Genomic DNA, 18,838 nt, shown 5'->3' on the forward strand with positions numbered 1-18,838 from the left:
CGAAGTAACCACACAAGAGACAGAGATACCTTTTTCTTTGGGGTCCTGTGATGGCTTCTCTGACATTAAGGGTCCGCAGAGAGAGAGAGAGAGAGAGAGAGAGAGAGAAAGAGAGAGACCCTTTTACTGAGGAGAAGCCATTCAAATGAGGCAAGAGGTCAGGTTTCAGGGGGCTGAGTCTAGCTTCATGATGTCTGTTGTTAGCAGGTTGACTGACATCTACGAAGGCCACACCCAAAGGCAGAGCAAGAAAAAGGGACACACAAAGGACATTTCCATGGAACATTCTATCCCAAATAGGGCAAAGGGGTAATATCACAAAGGAACAGGTGAGTGTAGCTCAATCCATGGACGACACGCCTACATCTGAAGACGCTTTCTCAAAATTCCAGGACCCAGGCAATATCCAGGTTACTACGAGATGTAGTGACGGTCAAAGCCTCTCCACTCAGGGAAGGATGATGCAAATCATTCAGAGTGGCCACCTCCCACAATTGTGATTGATTTATCATGTTTAATTTGGTCCTGTTTCTCACTGGCTTAGCTACTCTTCAAATGAGAATTATCCATTTGTGAGCTTGGTGGTTTTTTTTTTTTTTTTTTTTTTTCTTCTGCGTGAAGTATGTTTTTAAGAATGTTCTGTAGTGCCGGCCTAGTAGTCATGAATTCTTTTACCTTCTGCTTATCTTGGAAGATTTTTATTTCTTCTTCAATTCTGAAGGAAAGCTTTGCTGGATATAGCAAACTTTGTTGACATCTATTTTTATTTCAGGGCTTGGAACACATCATCCCACTCCTCTAGCTTTTAGAGTTTGTGCTCTGAGAAATCATAACAAATATTGTCATACTGTCCCAGCAAACACCTACTGTGTGGCCTAGGGTGTGCCTAGCAGAATATGAATGAAACAGGCTCAGAGAAGATTGTATCCAGGAGGATTCAAGTCTGAAAAAATGAAGGGGAGTCCAGTTTGCTTTCTCTTTGAGTTTGAAGGCTCACATGACCAACTGAAGAGGGTCAAGAAGCTGAACAGACAGGAGTGAATACACTTGGGGACTAAGCTTTGGAAGGCTGTATTCATGGGCAGCAGAGTGTGTGAGACCGTGGAGGACTGGTTCCAACGTCCCACTAATCGAAGTCTTAAAAGAGGCTCCCGAGATCCAGAATCCCAGCAGAGATCAGCATCTACCTGGCCACACTCCTGGAGTGGATCGATCTCTCTCTCTGGAGCAAATAATATCCAACAAAGTCCCTGCAGGCTGATTAGACCTAAGCCATAGCATGGCCTCCTCAAGGTGGCTCCTCCCCAGCTCTCTGTTTGCCAATGAGAAACAGCACTATTCAATCACTAGTTCACTATGCAGCCTCTGGATCAACTGAGTTCAGGCTGATTTTTGGATCTACAGATTTTTTCATGCCAAATTTCCATTGTGTTTCTCTCTGGTTTTATTATTCCCTCCCTCCACAGTGAAGCCGTACCACTGTTGCTGTGCCACAGGCTTGGCTCTGGTGTACTCTTTCTTGTTCTTGTTTCAATGAGCTAACATTCCTGAATCTCTAAGGGTCTCTGTCTGATATTGAATTCCAGGGACTGATATTGAATTCCAGCCTCACTAAGAAGCAGAACTCACACTGCTTGAATCCTGAGCCGTGGATCAGCTGGAGACCCAGCCTTCCTGTCGAAATTTGCGATCTTTAAAGGCAACTAAAAACAGGTAACTAAAAGCAAGTGAAGCTAGAGGATTGATTTAGGTTTTCCTTGGTTTCAGAGCCCAACAAAGATCTCTCTTCCAGGGACCAGAAGGGAAAAGTAAATTTTGAAGTGCAAGTGGGCCTAGGGGATGGGTGCAGAGTTGCAGCCTGCAAACTGGAACTTCGAAGGCAGGGACTTAAGCAAGGCAGTTCCAGATGAAATGATAGGTAGTGGTAATGAGCAGTGAAATGCATGGCGAGGTCACAGGTTTCCTTTAAGTTATTCTTAAAGTTTTCTTTAAGTTTCCTCCAAGACAGATGGACAAATAACTTGTAGCAGATAACCTGTAGGAAAACATTGGTACAGAAACCTGGAGAATAAACAAACAAAAGTAAAAGGAGCTAATGTGGGGAGGGGAACTCCATCAAGAAAGGAGGATTTATGGGACTAACTCTTGAAAGAATTTATAAAAGTCACGATAAAGCTAGGAAGTATGGCCACAGGTGCCTCCATATACCTTGGAAGGGAGGTTTCTTTAGTATTTCAGGCACACTAAGGTCACTTCTGACACATCACTGACCCCATTACCCACATTAACATAGGATTGACTTGTAGATGAAGCCCCCTACTCCAAAATAGGATGGCCACCATGACAAATCCAGAAAGGACCAACTAATGTCAAAAACTCTACTGCATGAGTGCTCGCCTAGCATACATGAGGCATGGGGTTCGATCCTCAGCCCCATAAAAATAAAATAAAGATGTGTCCACCTAAAAACCATATATATATAATTATTTAATTATACTTTAATTATATATATTAATTAATTTAAATATATTATATATATATAAACTCTACCTCTCAATGTAAAGGAAGAGTTGAACTCCTGATTGGTGAAGGTTGCTGAAGAAGGACTCCATTCTCCAGACAACCACAAAACAGCAATAAATTTGGAGAGGGCACTGTCCCCTCTGTGCTCAAAACAGCCCATTCTCTCCCTTGAGAGTGCTCTCTGCTTGAGCCTTCCTCTGCTTTCATCCCACTCGGATTCTACTTTACCTTCACTTACGATAAAGTTCTCTTGCATGGCTTTTGCTAATTTTCAATTTTTTCATTGGAACACAAGAACCAAAGTTCAGAGCTTCAGCTCCTCACTCTCCTGTGACAAAACAGAATGAAGAAGTGCAAATTGAATTCTGAATCGTTCCGTTAGATGTTCATAATCTGCAAAGTTAATGAAACAACATGAATTATATTTTTTTCAGTACTGGTGGCTGAACCCAGGGCCTCGTGCATGCTAATAAACTGTATTCATAATACACCGAAACCATATATAGTTGGCTTCCTAAAATGACCTTGCTCTCTAAGCATTTGCATGTGTTGGACTATAGTTCACAAGGTAAGAAGAGGAAGTACCATGGAAGATGCCAGAGAAAATAAGACTGAAGGCAAAATCTTTGACTAGAGAAATTGCCCTGTTTTTTAACCCTTGAGTTACAGCAGTGAAAATGAGTCCAGTGTCTGCCAGGAACAAGACTTTGTATGTCATATATCCCACTTAGTCACCCCATACAAAATGCACATGCAGGATAAATGCACATGTAAGCATTTCTCATACACACTGAAAGCCTGCTGAAAAATCCTGACCCATACATTCCATCACACAGCTCTTTATCAAATTACCTTCTTAACTGATACATGAAACACAAGATTAACCTGTATCGTGCAGAGGCATGCTCCTGTGAATAGAAAAATGAATGGCATAACAAAGAGGGATGGAGTCAGTAAAGGCCTATTGTTTATAGCAATATTTTTTATATTTAAAAAATGCTTTTCTGCTGACTATATATCTATAATCCTATTAAAATGTATGCTTGATTAAAAAGAGATATCTTAAGCTGCTAAAGAAATTATACTTCATAAATGAAACAATACCCAAGCTCTATGAGATTATCACCCAAAATTAAAAGATCAGTTGGGTACAATCTGCCCATCTAAAGAAAAGAGATTCATAATTACAACTGCCTGGAGGGAAATGCCACTTAGTATAAAGTTGGATTGCCATCCATTCTATCTATTATGCTTTTCAGAATAAAAAAAAAAAAACAAAACATGATATTTATGTGGACAAAGGTAAAACATTAGCTGAATTATGATTTGTCATCCATAGATACAAGATTAGATAATATGAAGGGTGAAATTTATGTGCCCAAATTATTACATAAGAATAAATTAATCCATTTCTTTCCTTTCAATATTTTCCCTTTATAAAAAAAAATCCCATTCTTGCAGGTGACATGTTTATGTTCAAATGGACTTTAGAAGAGATGCTGTTTCCCCAGAGAATTTAATGCCAAATTCCCATCATATCACCCAGTTAAAAAGTCAGCAAGATGGAGGTGGGTGCATGTCTGATTTGCTGGGATTTATAAACACTAAAAACTTGAGGAATGTAGTACTTTTTGAGCTACTTCTCTGTCTCTTGATAATTTGCTTCCTTCACCTGCTTCAAGTAAATAGAAACTAGAGAAGATACAACCCAGTTACACCTATGAAGGTCGTCTCCATGCAATTGAGAGAGGAAGAGGAATGAGGGGGAAAATCAAAACAAGTACTTAAAAGTGAAAAAAAAGTTGATCAAACTTTTGGTACAAGCTAAATGATGAAACTAACAATAGCTGTTCAACTTGATCAAAATAATGCAATTATAGGTGAAATGCTCAGAACTTCATATCATTAATTTGCAAGCTTCATGTTGCAGATTTAAAAAAAAAAAAAACATATTTTCAACCCCTTAGAACAGATTTAAGTTGATCTAGAGATCAGCTACCATTTCCTGAGTAATTTTTTCACTATGTTCTCATTGTCTCTGGGGGAAGGTAAAACAAGTCAAATGGTTTCCCAGACCTTGATCTTCGAGTGAAGGGGACTCAGGAGCCAGTTAAGTGCTCGGAAGAAATGTTTCTCTCACACGTATTCATCTCTGCTTTTTCTGTGCCAGGCACAGAGCCAGACAGTGGCGGCACAACAGTGAACGAGACAGACAGGTTGTGTGGTGTAGGTGCTAGTGACGAGAGCAGGATTCTCCATCCCACCCTCAAGAAAAGAACAGCTTCCCGTAGCCTGAAGATTGCTGAGACCACGCAGAGGTGGGGCCCAAGAGACAAGAGCCCTGGGCCCGCTTCTGAGTCATTGTCCCCACAAAGCAGCAAAACTGGAGCAAGTTCAGAAAAGTGATCATTTAGGAGAACTGTGCCCTGCTTCCTGTATTGTAACCCCAGGAAAGGGACAAGAGCCAAACAGGTGATGACTGCACAGTGTGTCGGACAGATAGAGCCAAAAACAATCTACCTGCTGTTTCCATGCCACCAGCTTACAGAGCATCAGCATGATTTTCAAGCCCTCAAGCATAGGAAGGATGTACTAGAGAGGGCAGCTGGATATTATAGAGACAAACACAAAGTAAAAATAAGAGGCTTAGTTTCCCCCACTGAAAATAAAAGAGACTTCTTCTTTTCTTCTTCTTTAATCATGTATTTTATTTTTTTAAAATAAATTTGTATATACTTGAGGGGTTTGTTTTTGCTTTGCTTTGCTTTTTGGGAACAAGGATGGAACCCAGGGGAGCTTAACAACTGAGCCACATCCTCAGCCCGTTTTTTTAATATTTTATTTTGAGACAGGGTCTTGCTGAATTGCTTAGATCCTTGCTAATTTGCTGAGGCTGGCTTTGAACTCGTAATCCTCCTGCCTCAACCTCCCGAGCCTCTGGGATTACAGATGTGCACCACCCGTGCACAGCTATTTGAGGTTTAAAACATGATGTTGTGGGATATATGTAGATAATGAAGGGTTACTGTAGTGAAGCAAATTAGCTTGTTTATCATCTCACATAGTTACTTCCTTTGGTGACAAGAGCACATAAAATCAATTTACTTAATGAAAATCCCAACTATCAACCAGAGTCCTCGCATTATACATTAAATCTCTAGACTTGTTCATCCTGCATCTCTGCTACTTTGTATCCTGTAACTTTCATCTCTCTAATTTCTGCTCCCCATCCCCACCCTCACCCAGGTAACCATTATTTTATTCTCTAACTCTGTATATTTAACATTTGGGGTTTGTAAAAGGATTCCACATATAAGTAAAATCATGCAATATTTTTCTTTGTGTCTGGCTAATTTCACTTAGCATAATGTCCTCTAGGTCCATCCCTGTTGCAGCAAATGGCAGGATATGCTTTTTAAGACAAAGTAATATTCCATTGCACACACATACTACATCTTCTTTAGCCAATCCACTGATGGACGTGATGGTTGTTTCTATATTTTTGGCTATTTTCATTACAATGCTGCAATGAATGTGGAAGTGCAGATATCTTTAAGTAGTGGTAATTCCATCTCTTTGGGGTATATACATAGAAGAGGGATTGCTGGGTCATATGGCAGTTCTACTTTTAATTTCTATTGGAATCTCTATATTGTTCTCCATAATGTATGTACCAGACTAATTTCCAACCAACAGTGTTCCTGGCTTCCCTTTTATCCACCCTTGTCAACATTTGTTATCTCCTATCTTTGTGATTATCATCCTCTAAGGAGTATGAGTGGTAACCCCTGGTGGTTTTAATTTGTATTTCCCTGATGATTAATAATGTCGGGCACCTTCTTTTATACCTGTTAGCCATTTTTTTATGTCTTCTTTGCAGAACTGGTCTAATCCTTTTCTCATTTCTTATATGGATTATTTGTCTTTCTGCTACTGAGTTGTAAGAGTTCTTTCCAGCCAGACATGGTGGCACACACCTGTAATCCCAGCAGCTCAGGAGGCTGAGGCAGGAGATCACAAGTTGGAGGCCAGCATCAGCAATTTACTGAGGTCCTAAGCAACTTGGTGAGACATTGTCTCAAAAAAAAAAAAAAAAAAAAAAATTAAAAAGGCTGGGGATGTAGTTCAGTGGTTAAGGGACTCTGGGTTCATCCCCAATACCAAATAAAAGAGTTCTTTACAAATTTTGGATATTAACCCCATCAGATTTGTGGTTTACAACTTTTTCCCCCGGTACTAAGGTTGCCTTTTTAGTTTTACTGATGGTTTCTTTTTCAGAAGCTTTTTAGTTTAATGTAGCAGTACTGCTTATTTATTTTTGCTTGTGTAGACTGGACTCCTAACCCATTTCCTCTGGAGAAAGAATGAGAGAGAAATGAAAGGGAATAAACTTATATGTGTAACAGTGCTTCCCAAATATGCAGCGTTTTAGACTGGCTGGGGGACATGTTTTTTACTATCTGTTTTTGTTTTTACAATTCTGGTGCTCAGGCCACATCCTGAGCTCGTGAAGTCAGAATATCTGGAAAAGAGATGCACTCACTCATCATTATTTTTTAAAGTTCTTCAAGGGATTTCAGTGTGCAGACACAGAGACATCCTGTGGCTATCCCTAGAAAGAAGTCTTCGACCACAGCATGTTAGCAGTTGTAAGGTCTGTTATAACTAACTTTCCTATGAATAAGGTACACTTTTAATAGCTAGAAATAACCTGTTCCTATTAAGGAAGTAATTTTAAAAACTACAGTGAATGGGGCTGGGGATATAGCTCAGTTGGTAGAGTGCTTGCCTCGCATGCACGAGGTCCTGGGTTCAATCCCCAGCACCACAAAAAATAAATAAATAAAAATAAAAAACAAATCCTACTCATTAAAAAAAAAAAAGAAACTACAGTGAAGTTATAATCATCTATAAGATTGACACCCTTGCCCATTGGAATTCTGATATGGTATATGAGGCATAAGAGAATAGGATGTAACTATGGCTAATACACAAAGAATTCCATGAACCCCACAATTTTGCATGGACCATAGTCTTGATGAGATATTATTACTGATATTTTAAATAAAAAGTAGGATATTTTTGTTTTGTTTTGTTTGCAGTACTACGGATTGGATCCAGGCCATTTAACAGGCTAGGCAAACACTCTACCACTGAGCTACTTCCTCAACCCTTCTTTTATTTTTTGATTGATTAATTCATTGATTGATCTCACTAAGTCACCCAGGCTGGTCTCTATTCTCCTGCCTTAGCCTCCTGTGTGGCTAGGATTGCAGGCATGTGTCACCATGCCTGGGTAGGACCAGTATTTTTGAAAAGCAGTGTAGCAATATTTTTCCTTGAAAAGGGTATTCAAGGTCTTGCCGGGTGTGGTGGCACACACCTGTAATCCCAGAGGCTCAGGAGGCTGAAGCAGGAGGATCACCAGTTCAAAGCCAGCCCCAGAAAAATCGAGGCACTAAGCAACTCAGTGAGACCCTATCCTCTAAATAAAATACAAAATTGGGCTGGGGATGTGGTTCAGTGGTCAAGTGACCCTGAGTTCAATCCCTGGTACCCCTCAAAAATTTTTTTAAATAAAAAATGTAAAATCTCATTAATGTTTTATTTTGATTACTATATTTTAGACATATGGTATTAAAATAAAATGTTAAGTTAGCTTCACATTAGCTTACATCTTTTGATATGCTTATTCGAAAGTTTTAAATTGCTTCGTGGTTCACATTTATGGTCCATGATGTATTTGTAATAACACTTTGTGGGGTTCGTAGGAAATACCTAGGAAATCTGTTCAAAATGAAGATTGCCAGGACAGGGCTCCAAAGAATCTAGTTTAATTCTCTGTTTTAGGCAGAGGTTAACAGAAGCTCATATAAAGCAACAGGAAGCATTTAATTTATTGTTCCTGAATTTAATTCATCACGTTCTTCTTTCTCCTCTGCTTCCAATGCCTCATTCTGTTCATATGTCTCAGTATTGATCACTAAGAAAGGGAATCGGTTTGGCCTGAGTGGTCATCCATGGCCCTCTTTCATCAGAGCTTCTTGTATCAGGCTATCTTATAAGTCTCTGAACAATCTATGGAGTTGTGACTGGCAGGGAGTGTGGAGGAGATGGATCCATCCAGAAATGATCTGGAAACTCTTCCTTCCACAGGAGCTGGGGGTGAGCCATCTTGGCTTAGAAAGGATTGTGGGAATGCCAGGTACAGATTGATCTGGCCAGAAGTAAACTAATTCAGAAAACTATAAAAGCTAGATGTATATGCAAAGGCCTTGTGAGCGCTAGAGCCAAGATCTGTGCTCCATATAAAATTCAGCCAAGCCACTCTACGAGTGACCACAACAGATCCATCCACACACACACAAAAAAAAACATTTCAGCCACATCTAACAAGCAGCGTACCAGATGGAACAAGGAATTTAAGTGGGAAGAGAGATACTGCAGAGGCAGATGAAGCAACGAAATACAGCCAAGCAATCCAAGTTCCAGCCAGCCTTAGTCTACTCACCTTTTCAGGCCACAGAAGGTCAGGGATTGTGAAGACTGAGTGGAATCAGAGACACAAAGTACTCCCTGTCTTGGAAGATCACAAGTGGTGTGTTCTAGGTATGAGTTGTCACTAATTGCATGTTTACTAATGAAGAAGTGATCTCACAGTAAATCAGACCTCAGTGAATTCAGCCTCTCCAGGGACCAAAATGGTTCTATTTCTTCCACCTTGTTCAAACACTGGTCATGTTAAGTCGTGGCTCCCACACTCTATGAGCAGTTGCCACTAGCCTTGGCTTCATCTGAAATATGCCTTTTGGGATTTACCTCCATACATCAAGATCTGCTATCAGGTCCACAGACCATGGAGAGTTGCACCGTTGAGAGAAATAGCCAATCAGGTCTGTGGCTAATGACAATTGTCGACTTCATCTGGTGGTAACTTTTCCCAACCGCTGTCAGAATATTTAAGATTTACAACATACATATCCCAACGATCGACCACAGCCTTTCTGTTTAAAGAATCTAAATGGTGAGAAAGACCATAAAAGAAAAAAACTTAGCCATCCTCTACGGGCCCAGATTTTATTTCCATCTTGGGAAAAACAAAACATAATTTTCTGAATGTTATGCCCCATTTCCTTTCCACACAATGAATGAATCCCCCCTTGCCCCCCACACCTGCTCAGGAATGACTGAGGGTCTTTTTAATTCCCTTGCCTTCGTGGAGATTCTGCCATTTCTACAATACCAGTGACAACAGGAACGCACGATGGGCCCCCTTATTGGCAAACATCCGAGGCGTCAGGAAAAGGAGCTCTGCGTCTTTAAGGCTCCCCGCGCGGGGCGCCTGCTCTCAGCGACGCAGCCGGGGCAGGCTCTGCCGCAGCGACTCATCCTATCGATAAGGTTCAGTTAGCCAAGGTGGAGGATGGGAAAAGAATGGAACTGTCCCAGCTCCTCAATGAGATCAGGGCAAACTATGAAAAGCTCCTCACCAGCAATCAGATAGAGACGGTGCTCTCAGCAAGGCTCCAGGTAATGATTTCATACAGACAGGCACCTCCCAGGATAAGGAGACAGTCCATGTCTACCCAATTCCTGTCCCGGCCTCTCGGAGGTACAGTATTTCCTTTTCAATGCAGCATATACTGGGGAAGGAGCGTAGGTTTTACTGCAGTGGGACTGGAATGACAGGGGGAAATACTGTGATTGCCCTGTTAAATGGCCATTCAATAAATGTTGATCGATGCATTTGATTTTTGTGATGAATTATATGAGGTTTTTGGTCATTAATAAAACATGAGGTCAACAAGCCAAAAAACGGTGCCCTCTGACCTCCTTGGGATGTTCTTCAGGAAGGATGCATTTCCAATAACCCTTCAAAGAAGAGTATGGAGTTATTTATAGAAGTTATTCCAAGGATAGCCTTTTCAAGGAAGGCTTTAGGAGTAAGAGTGGGTGGTGTAAATGCCTCCTGGAGATTGAAATGTTTCTAAAAGGTTTCTATGATCTTTTTAATGAGTTGGGTTTTATATTAGACTGTTATAAAGAGAAATCATCTGAGTAGGGAGCATGGCATTCAGAACCATTGATATAAACTCTGACAATCAAAATTTCCCAAATTTTGCTAAGGGACATTTAAGGGTATAGGGTTGTTTTTTTTTTGTTTGTTTGTTTGTTTGCTTGTTTGTTTGTTTTGCACTATCAGAAATGTTTATTTCCAATATGTTGGCATATTGCATATGGCTTGCAATATGTATTTTAAAGAGAGAGAGAGCCGACTTAAAGGCTAAATCCCAATTTTACATACTTACTTTTAAGATAACAATAACCTCTAGCAATTAATTAAGGTCTCAAGTCTTGAAACAAATATTCAAAAAATTTGAAGATTTTTGTTTCAGGGGTTTGTTTTGGTTTGTTTGATCATATCTGAGTTCAAGTTCTATTTCAAACATCCAAATACCTCAGAAAGTTTACTTAAGAAGGTCACCAAAAGAGAAATAAATATTGCTAGGAAATCACAGGTCTTTATTCCATTAGCATCTCATTTTAGTAATATAAATTTTACCTCTGGGTAACATTTTCAATCTTCATAAAGAATGATCATTACCTGAGTCTAAGCAAAGTCACTGAGAAACTTGATTTAAGTGTTAAAATAGTTTACTCACCTTTTACAATAAGAAGGCAAAATGTATATATATATTAGATGACAACTTCTTAAAATTGTAAACCCAATAAGTAATTTGTTTTGCTAGAGTGGAAAAAATATAAGTTTAGTTTGCAAGACTCATTGCTGAAATGAATAAATCTGAATAAAAAAATAAGACTACAATAAGTTTAGTTCAGTGTTTTAATATAAAAGTTTAAAGATTTTATTTCCCAAATTATTCAGGAAAGTCAGATGGAATGAGTTCAAAAAAAGCCTGATTATTTAATTATCACAAAATAATACAAGGTTCTGGGTTCATTCTAGGACAAAAAAAAAAAAAAAAAAGAAGAAGAAGAAAGAAAGAAAAATCACAAAATAAACATAAGCTATTTGGTTACCAATCACTGTATAATAAGCCACCCCAAACTCAGTGGATTAAAATAGCCATGGCATTCTGTGTCATGATACTGTGGAGTGACAAGGCTCAATTGGGGAATTCTTCTACCACATTCGGGGTTGACTGGGATGCAGTGATCAGAGCACACCTGGCCTGAAACCACCAACGTGGCCCCTGTATGTGTTTGTCACTTTGGCCTTCATTGTTAGGAGACTGGCTCAAGTTAGGACAACTGAGCCTGTGTCTCACTCCACATAGCTTCAGGGACTCTCTCCATCTGGCATATCTACATCTCTCCAACAGAGTATCCAAGCTTGTAACATGATGGTCCTGGGCTCCCAGGAGCAAAGAAGGGGAAGCTGTTAGGGCTTTTTATGCTTTAGCCCCAGAACTGGCCCAGTATCAATTCTGCCACCTTCTATCAGTTGAAGTGGGAATCTCACTACCTCCCAAGCTTAGCTGCTGATTCCATACTCAGAATCCAAAATACCAGTGGACATCAGCATTTTTAATGCTTTTACAGTTCCAAGTTTCTTCACATTCTATTTGTTCCTTGCGGTATGACTTTGCCAAGTTGACTCCAAGAACAAGTAACCAGCAAACCAAAAGAAACATAATGAGTTTTGTCCTCTAATGCCTTGCCCTCAACTTTACTTGCAGCCTTTCATTTAGTCCGATTTCTTTTAAACAAAATCTATTGTACAAATTAAATTTTTTAGTTTTAAAATGTATTTTCATAAGAACATAAAAGTTGTCATTTTGGCTTCAAACTATTATAATCAATTTGATGTGTTGCTTTTACTGTTCTTGGGGCCAAATGTTGAGAATTCTGTTAAAAGACACTTTCTTGGGCTGGGGTTGGAGCTCAGTGGTTGAGCGCTTGGCACACATGCATGAGGCACTGGGTTCAATCCTTAGCACCACATTAAAAAATAAATAAATAAGTTAAAGATATTGTGTTCATCTACAATTAAAAAAAATTTTAAAAAGACACTTTCTTTTAATTCCAATATCAGCACCAGAACATTAGAAATAAACTTTAATATGTCATTTTTATTACTACCCCAGATACCCCAAATTAAGATGCCTTCTAATCAGATGATTTTGAAAAAAGGTAAATAAACAGTGGGTTTTCTTAATACAGAAATCTATTTAAGAACCTTAGTGCCTATGATAACTTAATCCTCTAATTACTAGTAATTACTGGAAATATACTTTCCAGTAATATTTACTCCCAGTTTGTACTCCTGGTCCCAGAACTGATCCCATTTGGGGATATATGGCTGAAGTTCTAAAAAACAGGCTACAAGGGGCTGGGGGTTGTGGCTCAGAGGCAGAGTGCTCACCTAGCATAGGTGAGGCACTGGGTTTGATCCTCAGCACCATGTAAAAATAAAATAAAGATATTGTGTCCTCCTACAACTGAAAAATAATTTTTAAAAAAACAGGCTACAAGAAAATACATAGGAAAATAATCATTCATTTTCAATAGTTCTTCCTTAATGATCCATAAATAATGGAAAGTTAAGAAAAAGAGGTCAAAGATTTAACCCCTAAAGAGGGGATGTTTTTTCATGAAATTAGATGTGTTTTTCCATACTTTGTAGACTATTCTATTCAGAAGGGACTTTTGAAATCACTTTATATCAGAGAAAGCTGAGGCTCCTCACGAATATACACCGTCATGTTGTTTAATTAATTTGTAACTAATCACAAGGACACACCTTGTTAATCTAACCATTAAAAGAAAAAATGATTTTGATTTCTGTACTTTTTTTTTTTATCATTGCTTTTATCCGTCCCGTTTTCAAGAGCGCTCTTTGTCTTTGTTTGTTGTTGCCGCCGTTGGCTTTCTTCCAGCTAGAAGAAGATATCAGCAGAAAAATGGACAAAGATGAAGAGGCTTTGAAGGCAGCTCAAGCAGAACTCCAGGAGGCTCGACGCCAGTGGCACCACCTGCAAGTGGAAATCGAGTCTCTCCACGCCGTGGTGAGACCGGGGTCTGGAAGCAGCATCCCGTGTCGGATTGAGAGGGGGCAGAGGGCTCAGCGAGGGTTCTTGCCCAGCATGCGCAGAAGAAGACAGGGAAAGGAATATTGCCCCTCACTTTATCAGTGAGAAACTGAAAATCAAGGCTGCTCAGTTCTACCCTTGAGTGAGTTGATAACTGGCTGTTATCAACTCACTCAAAATTAGTTCACCCTGGGGCTCTCTAGTGGTCGAAGTAGGGAATAGGGTGCTTATTAGCATCCAAAGTCCTACCAGTGAGCTTTTTTAATTCATGCCTTTGACATTTCTAATAGAAATATTGAAGCCTTTTCCTGAAATGCCTTGCATAAGCAGTCTGCTCTGCCTTTGACATTGAATGTATTTTCAATACTTAAAGAAAAAATCAAATTACTCCGAGTGACAATAAGTTAATCACAATATAGAGGATTTCTTTTTGCCATAGGAATTATTACAGGATTTTTTTTGAAATATAATAAGCTCTCTAGTTATGTATATAAAATATAAATATGTTTTAGAAATTTGGAACATACATGAAGCTGTAAGATAACATCTCTTGCATAAATGAGACATAATTAATGCAACTTAAAAAAATAAATAAGAATAGTGGGGAGGGGCTTGGTGGTAGGAATTGCCTAGCATGCACTAAGGCCTTGGGTTTGATTCCCTAGCTCCAAAAAAAAAAGAAAGAAAAAAGTAAAGGAAAAAAAGCCACACACACACACACACACACACACACACACACATAATAGAATGAAGACATTGCAAATCAGATTTCAGAAACACATTTTGTGTCACTGATTCACTGATGAGCATCTCTATAAACAGGAAAGGGGCCTTGAAAACTCCCTGCACGCCAGTGAGCAGCATTACCAGATGCAGCTGCAAGACCTAGAGGCTGTGATTGACGGACTAGAAAGAGAGCTACAGGAAGTCAGGCAGGGCATCGAAAGGCAGCTGCAAGAGCATGAGATGCTTCTCAACACGAAGATGAGACTGGAACAAGAAATAGCAACTTATCGCCGCCTCCTAGAAAAGGAAGAAATCAGGTACCTAATCTACATAGCTAGTGACAAGGGGCCAGACATACAGAGCCACTTATGTCATTGTTGATATAGTCATAGACATGAAACCTAAAATCAAAACCCATCATCACCTGGTATAGTCACTGAGTTCCTCCAGTAAAACAGGATTAATACATGCTGCAATGAATACATGGAAGAGCTATTTACAGCTTGCTAACACTAGGAACCCAAGAGCCAAAATCGGCTGTTGAAAGGTCAAACAGAACAAAATGCAAACAATTCCTGATCAGTACTGAAATGCTCTTTTTTATATCTCTTTTTAATTACTGTTCATCTCTTTTAATATTAATTCTATAAACCATCCACAAAGAAATTTTGGAAGTCACGTATTATCACCACAACTCCACCCAAAGGGCCCACTCCCACAACACATTAAATACCAATAATAATAATAATAATAATAATAATAATGATGTAATTATAAGACAAACAAGGAAAGCAAAACTTTTTGGAGCCATGATTTAGAAGACTTCCAGATGTCCTGAGAGGAAAAGGCTCCAAAACAGGAATTCTTATTTATTCATACAATATCACTAATGAGGTCAAATATCTTTGAACATAGTATAACCTCCAATTCTCCATGTTCTCATAAAAAGAAACTTTTAGCGGGATGTGTTGGCCCACAGCTGGAATCCCAGCAGCTCCAGAGGCTGAGGCAAGAGAACCACAAGTTCAAAGCCAGCCTCAACAACAGCAAGGTGCTAAGCAACTCAGTGAGACCCTGTCTCTAAATAAAATATAAAGTAGGGCTGGGGGTGTGGCTGAGTGATCTAGTGCCCCTCAGTTCATTTCCTGGTAACACCCACCCCCACCCCCTGCAAAATAAATAAATAAATAAAAGGCTGGAAATGTAGCTCAGTGGTAGAACACCCTTGGGTTCTATTCCCAGTACAAAAAAAGAAGAAGAAGAAGAAGAAGAAATCTTTATTCCTGCTTGTTCAGAATTCTGAGTCCTCTATAAAACTAGATGAAACAACTTTGGCCCATAAGTTTTGACATTTATTTAATCCTTCAAAAAGCATTAATGAGCTCAGAAATATATTGCTTACTAGCAGTATGACTTCGAGGAAGTTACTTAATCTGTCTGTGCTTTAGTTTTCTCATCTGTAAAATGAGAATAATACCTACTTTATAGGATTTCTGTGAGGATTAAATGAGTTCATGTGTGTCAAATGCTTAACTGGCACATTGTTAAGTGCTAATGTAGATAGAGATAGACAGTTTTATATAAAGTTTCATACACATATAAGCAATAATACATATGTTGTTAGGTAAAAAGAACAGTTTTGAATTTTATTTAAGTCCTAATCATTCAAGATGTTGCCAAATTGGTCTTTAGTATTTATTTCTATAATGCGATTTTCTAAAATTTAATCATTCTAGCTAAGCACAGTGCACATGCTGGTAATCCTAGCAAGTTTCAGGCCAGACTCCTCAACTCTGAGACAGGGTCTCAAGTTCAAAGCCAGCCTCAGCAACAGCAAGGCGCTAAGCAACTCAGTTTTTTGAAATAATAATGATTTTTTTTAAGTGATGGGGATGTAGCTCAGCCATAGAGCTCTTGCCTAGCATATTTAAGCCTTTGGATCAATCTCTAGTGCCAAAATCTTTAATGCTATACTTAAGATGTACAAAAAAAATCAAGAAAAGTATAATGAACACCCATGTAATACTTCCCCCAGTTTAAGAAGTATTTCCAATGTTGTTGCAGTTCCCTGGACACGACACCATATTCCCCAATCTCATCCTCTCCCCTCTGCTTATCCTGATTCCTGAATGTGATGCTTATTAGTCTCATATATTCCTTTATAATGGTTTGTATGTATCCCTAAACAAAGTATGAAATTGTTTTACATGTTATTTTAATCTTTATAAAATAAGTTGCATTTTTCTTTTTTCATGCAACATTATGCTTAGGAGATTCATCCACAGAGATACAGTATAGCCTTCATTCACTTATTTTCATGGTCATATATTGCATTCATTGTATGATATACAATTTATCCACTTTCCTATTTGTTTCAATTACTTGTTAATACAGTGTTGCTCCTATAATATAGTTCTTTCCAATTTCAGATATTATGGTTGTATCCAAGGTGGGAAAAAAGATCAAAAACCTACCACCAGTAAAGTTGGTTTTGTTTTACCTTCAGGTGAGTTTCTTATATAAATAAACTAAGTTGAAAAGTAAGGTGCTATGTATAGGGATTATAATGAAATTAAATACTCCAAAGTAACAAAAGCAAGTGATATTTTAATAAAACTATTAATTTAATTGTGAATAGTATGTTAACATTGTAACTTAATGTCATAAATAACATTTTTACAGCCATTATAAATGAAATATCTTTTTCAACAAAACTCTCACAAAAGTATGAGGATGAAAAAGTGGAAACAGTGACCAAACAGGCAATATTAAATGGGAATATTGTGAAGGAAAGCACTGAAGCTCATGGCACTATTCAGTAAGTAAAATAACTTTCTCATGAAGAAATAATAATAAACATATGTAAAGAAATTAATTTCCATCAAATAATCCCAGCAATTAATCTTATTTTAATGTTTCTAAACATACTTTTAATATCTGAAGATTTTTAACTGTACATAAATACAGTATATAAAGACTTCTTTGTACATAATATGTACATAAAAACTCAGATGAGCTGGGTGTGGTGGCACATGCCCTCCAGCAACTTGGGAGGCTGAGGCCAGTCTCAGCAGCAATGCCTAAGCAATTTAGTGAAAACCTGCCTCAAAATTTAAAAAAAAAAGGGTGGGGGGGCTGGGGATGTAGCTCAGTGGTAAAACACCTCTACATTCAATCCCCAACACACACACACACAAAAAAAACCCTCAGAGATAAAAGAGTATGCAATTAATTCACCATTTTTTTTCAAAAAATATACAAATTACTTGATTTCTTTTTCATAGTATGGAATACATATTATATATATGTTTATATATTCATACTTCTTCCTATAGAATGGTTCACTTTATCATTTCAGGACAGAGAAAGTGGATGAAGTTATTAAAGAATGGGAAGGTTCCTTCTTTAAAGATAACCCTCGATTAAGGAAAAAATCTGTTTCTCTTCGGTTTGATCTTCATTTAGCAGCCACTGACGAAGGCTGTTTACAGACTAAGCAGGATAATCTGCCAGACATAGAAGTCAGGCTTATCATGAGACGATCATGCAGCATCCCCTCTATCAAACCTCCTTCAGCAACTAGTTAATCCAATGATTTGAATTAACATTTGATTTGCAAATGATACGAGGATGGACCAGGGTGTGCCATGCTGACCCCTTCTGTCCTAAAATGTAAGTTATTAAGTGTGTATGGAAAATGTTATGATCCATGTGTGATTGTGATTCTCTTCAGAAGAGCACACACACACATTAAGGGGAAAAATTTTCTGAATCCGATTATGGGTATGCTTTTTAGAGAGGGGGAGCCTAAAAATAAAATCAGAAATTCAGTTTGGGTTCTATTTTATTTATTCTCTAAAGTCTTCTCTTTCCCTGGAAATTTTATTAGAGATTGTTTGAGTGTTTACTTGGCGTAGTTAAGTCTGTAATGTCATTCAATGGCAGAAAACTGTAAGGAAAAAAGAATAATTGGTTTAAAGATGACTGTATTATGTAAAGGGTCACACTGAGTTATTCATTGTTATTCTATGTCTGGCTAAAACAAAAAGGTTGTTCTAATTAAAAAAAAATTATAAGCGGACTTCTAAGGGGAGGCTCACTAGTCACTTCAGATTTTTCCTTTTGAGACAATCATTTGGACACTTAAAAAAAATAAGAAAAGTTATTTTCCATGAGCAGTTTTGAGAAAACTATAGAATGTACCTCAAGGCTATTTTGATGACTGAATAAAATTAATTTCTACATCTGAATAATCAGGATTGACTTTCCGAAGAGTTACTTTATTAAAAGGACTTTAAGGGTTTTGTCCTTTCACAAAAAAAAAAAAGAAAGAAAGAAAGAAAAAATTCAGAGGGTTTATTGTACAAAACATGAAAAACAACTTGAAAAGGTGATTCCTGAAGTTACTAGAACAGTCACCCAACCTCTCATCTCAAATTTTACAACCATAAAGTTAAATGGGATTCAAGAGTTTGCTCTGAGCCTTAGAGACGATACTATACGATGTAATATAAATTTCTTGCAGTAATTTATGT

The 18,838-nt window shown here is 38.2% G+C and overlaps 1 protein-coding gene and 1 non-coding gene across 2 annotated transcripts; both read left to right on the forward strand.

Annotated features, from left to right (window-relative positions):
• Positions 1–7,280: 7,280 nt before the first annotated feature.
• Trnaa-cgc (transfer RNA alanine (anticodon CGC)) lies at positions 7,281–7,354 on the forward strand. The gene has a single exon. It is a non-coding gene; the product is annotated as a tRNA-Ala (tRNA).
• Positions 7,355–9,957: 2,603 nt separating this feature from the next.
• On the forward strand, positions 9,958–17,890 carry Krt222 (keratin 222). Its single transcript, XM_076871718.2, has 6 exons — positions 9,958–10,053; positions 13,425–13,553; positions 14,400–14,620; positions 16,733–16,809; positions 16,986–17,121; positions 17,662–17,890. Exons 1-6 carry the CDS (start codon positions 9,958–9,960, stop codon positions 17,888–17,890), a joined length of 888 nt encoding a protein of 295 aa, XP_076727833.1.
• The last annotated feature ends 948 nt before the right edge of the window (positions 17,891–18,838 follow it).

Source organism: Callospermophilus lateralis, chromosome 11, assembly GCF_048772815.1.
Source record: "Callospermophilus lateralis isolate mCalLat2 chromosome 11, mCalLat2.hap1, whole genome shotgun sequence".
In the NCBI taxonomy this organism is placed as follows: Eukaryota; Metazoa; Chordata; class Mammalia; order Rodentia; family Sciuridae; genus Callospermophilus; species Callospermophilus lateralis.

Bases quoted from the DNA above. Each gene is read 5' to 3' on its own strand.
- Krt222 (XM_076871718.2), top strand. From the start codon at position 9,958: ATGGAACTGTCCCAGCTCCTCAATGAGATCAGGGCAAACTATGAAAAG. The intron at 16,810-16,985 runs GTGAGTTTCTTA...ACATTTTTACAG, and splicing joins TGGTTTTGTTTTACCTTCAG to CCATTATAAATGAAATATCT. The intron at 17,122-17,661 runs GTAAGTAAAATA...TTATCATTTCAG, and splicing joins GAAGCTCATGGCACTATTCA to GACAGAGAAAGTGGATGAAG.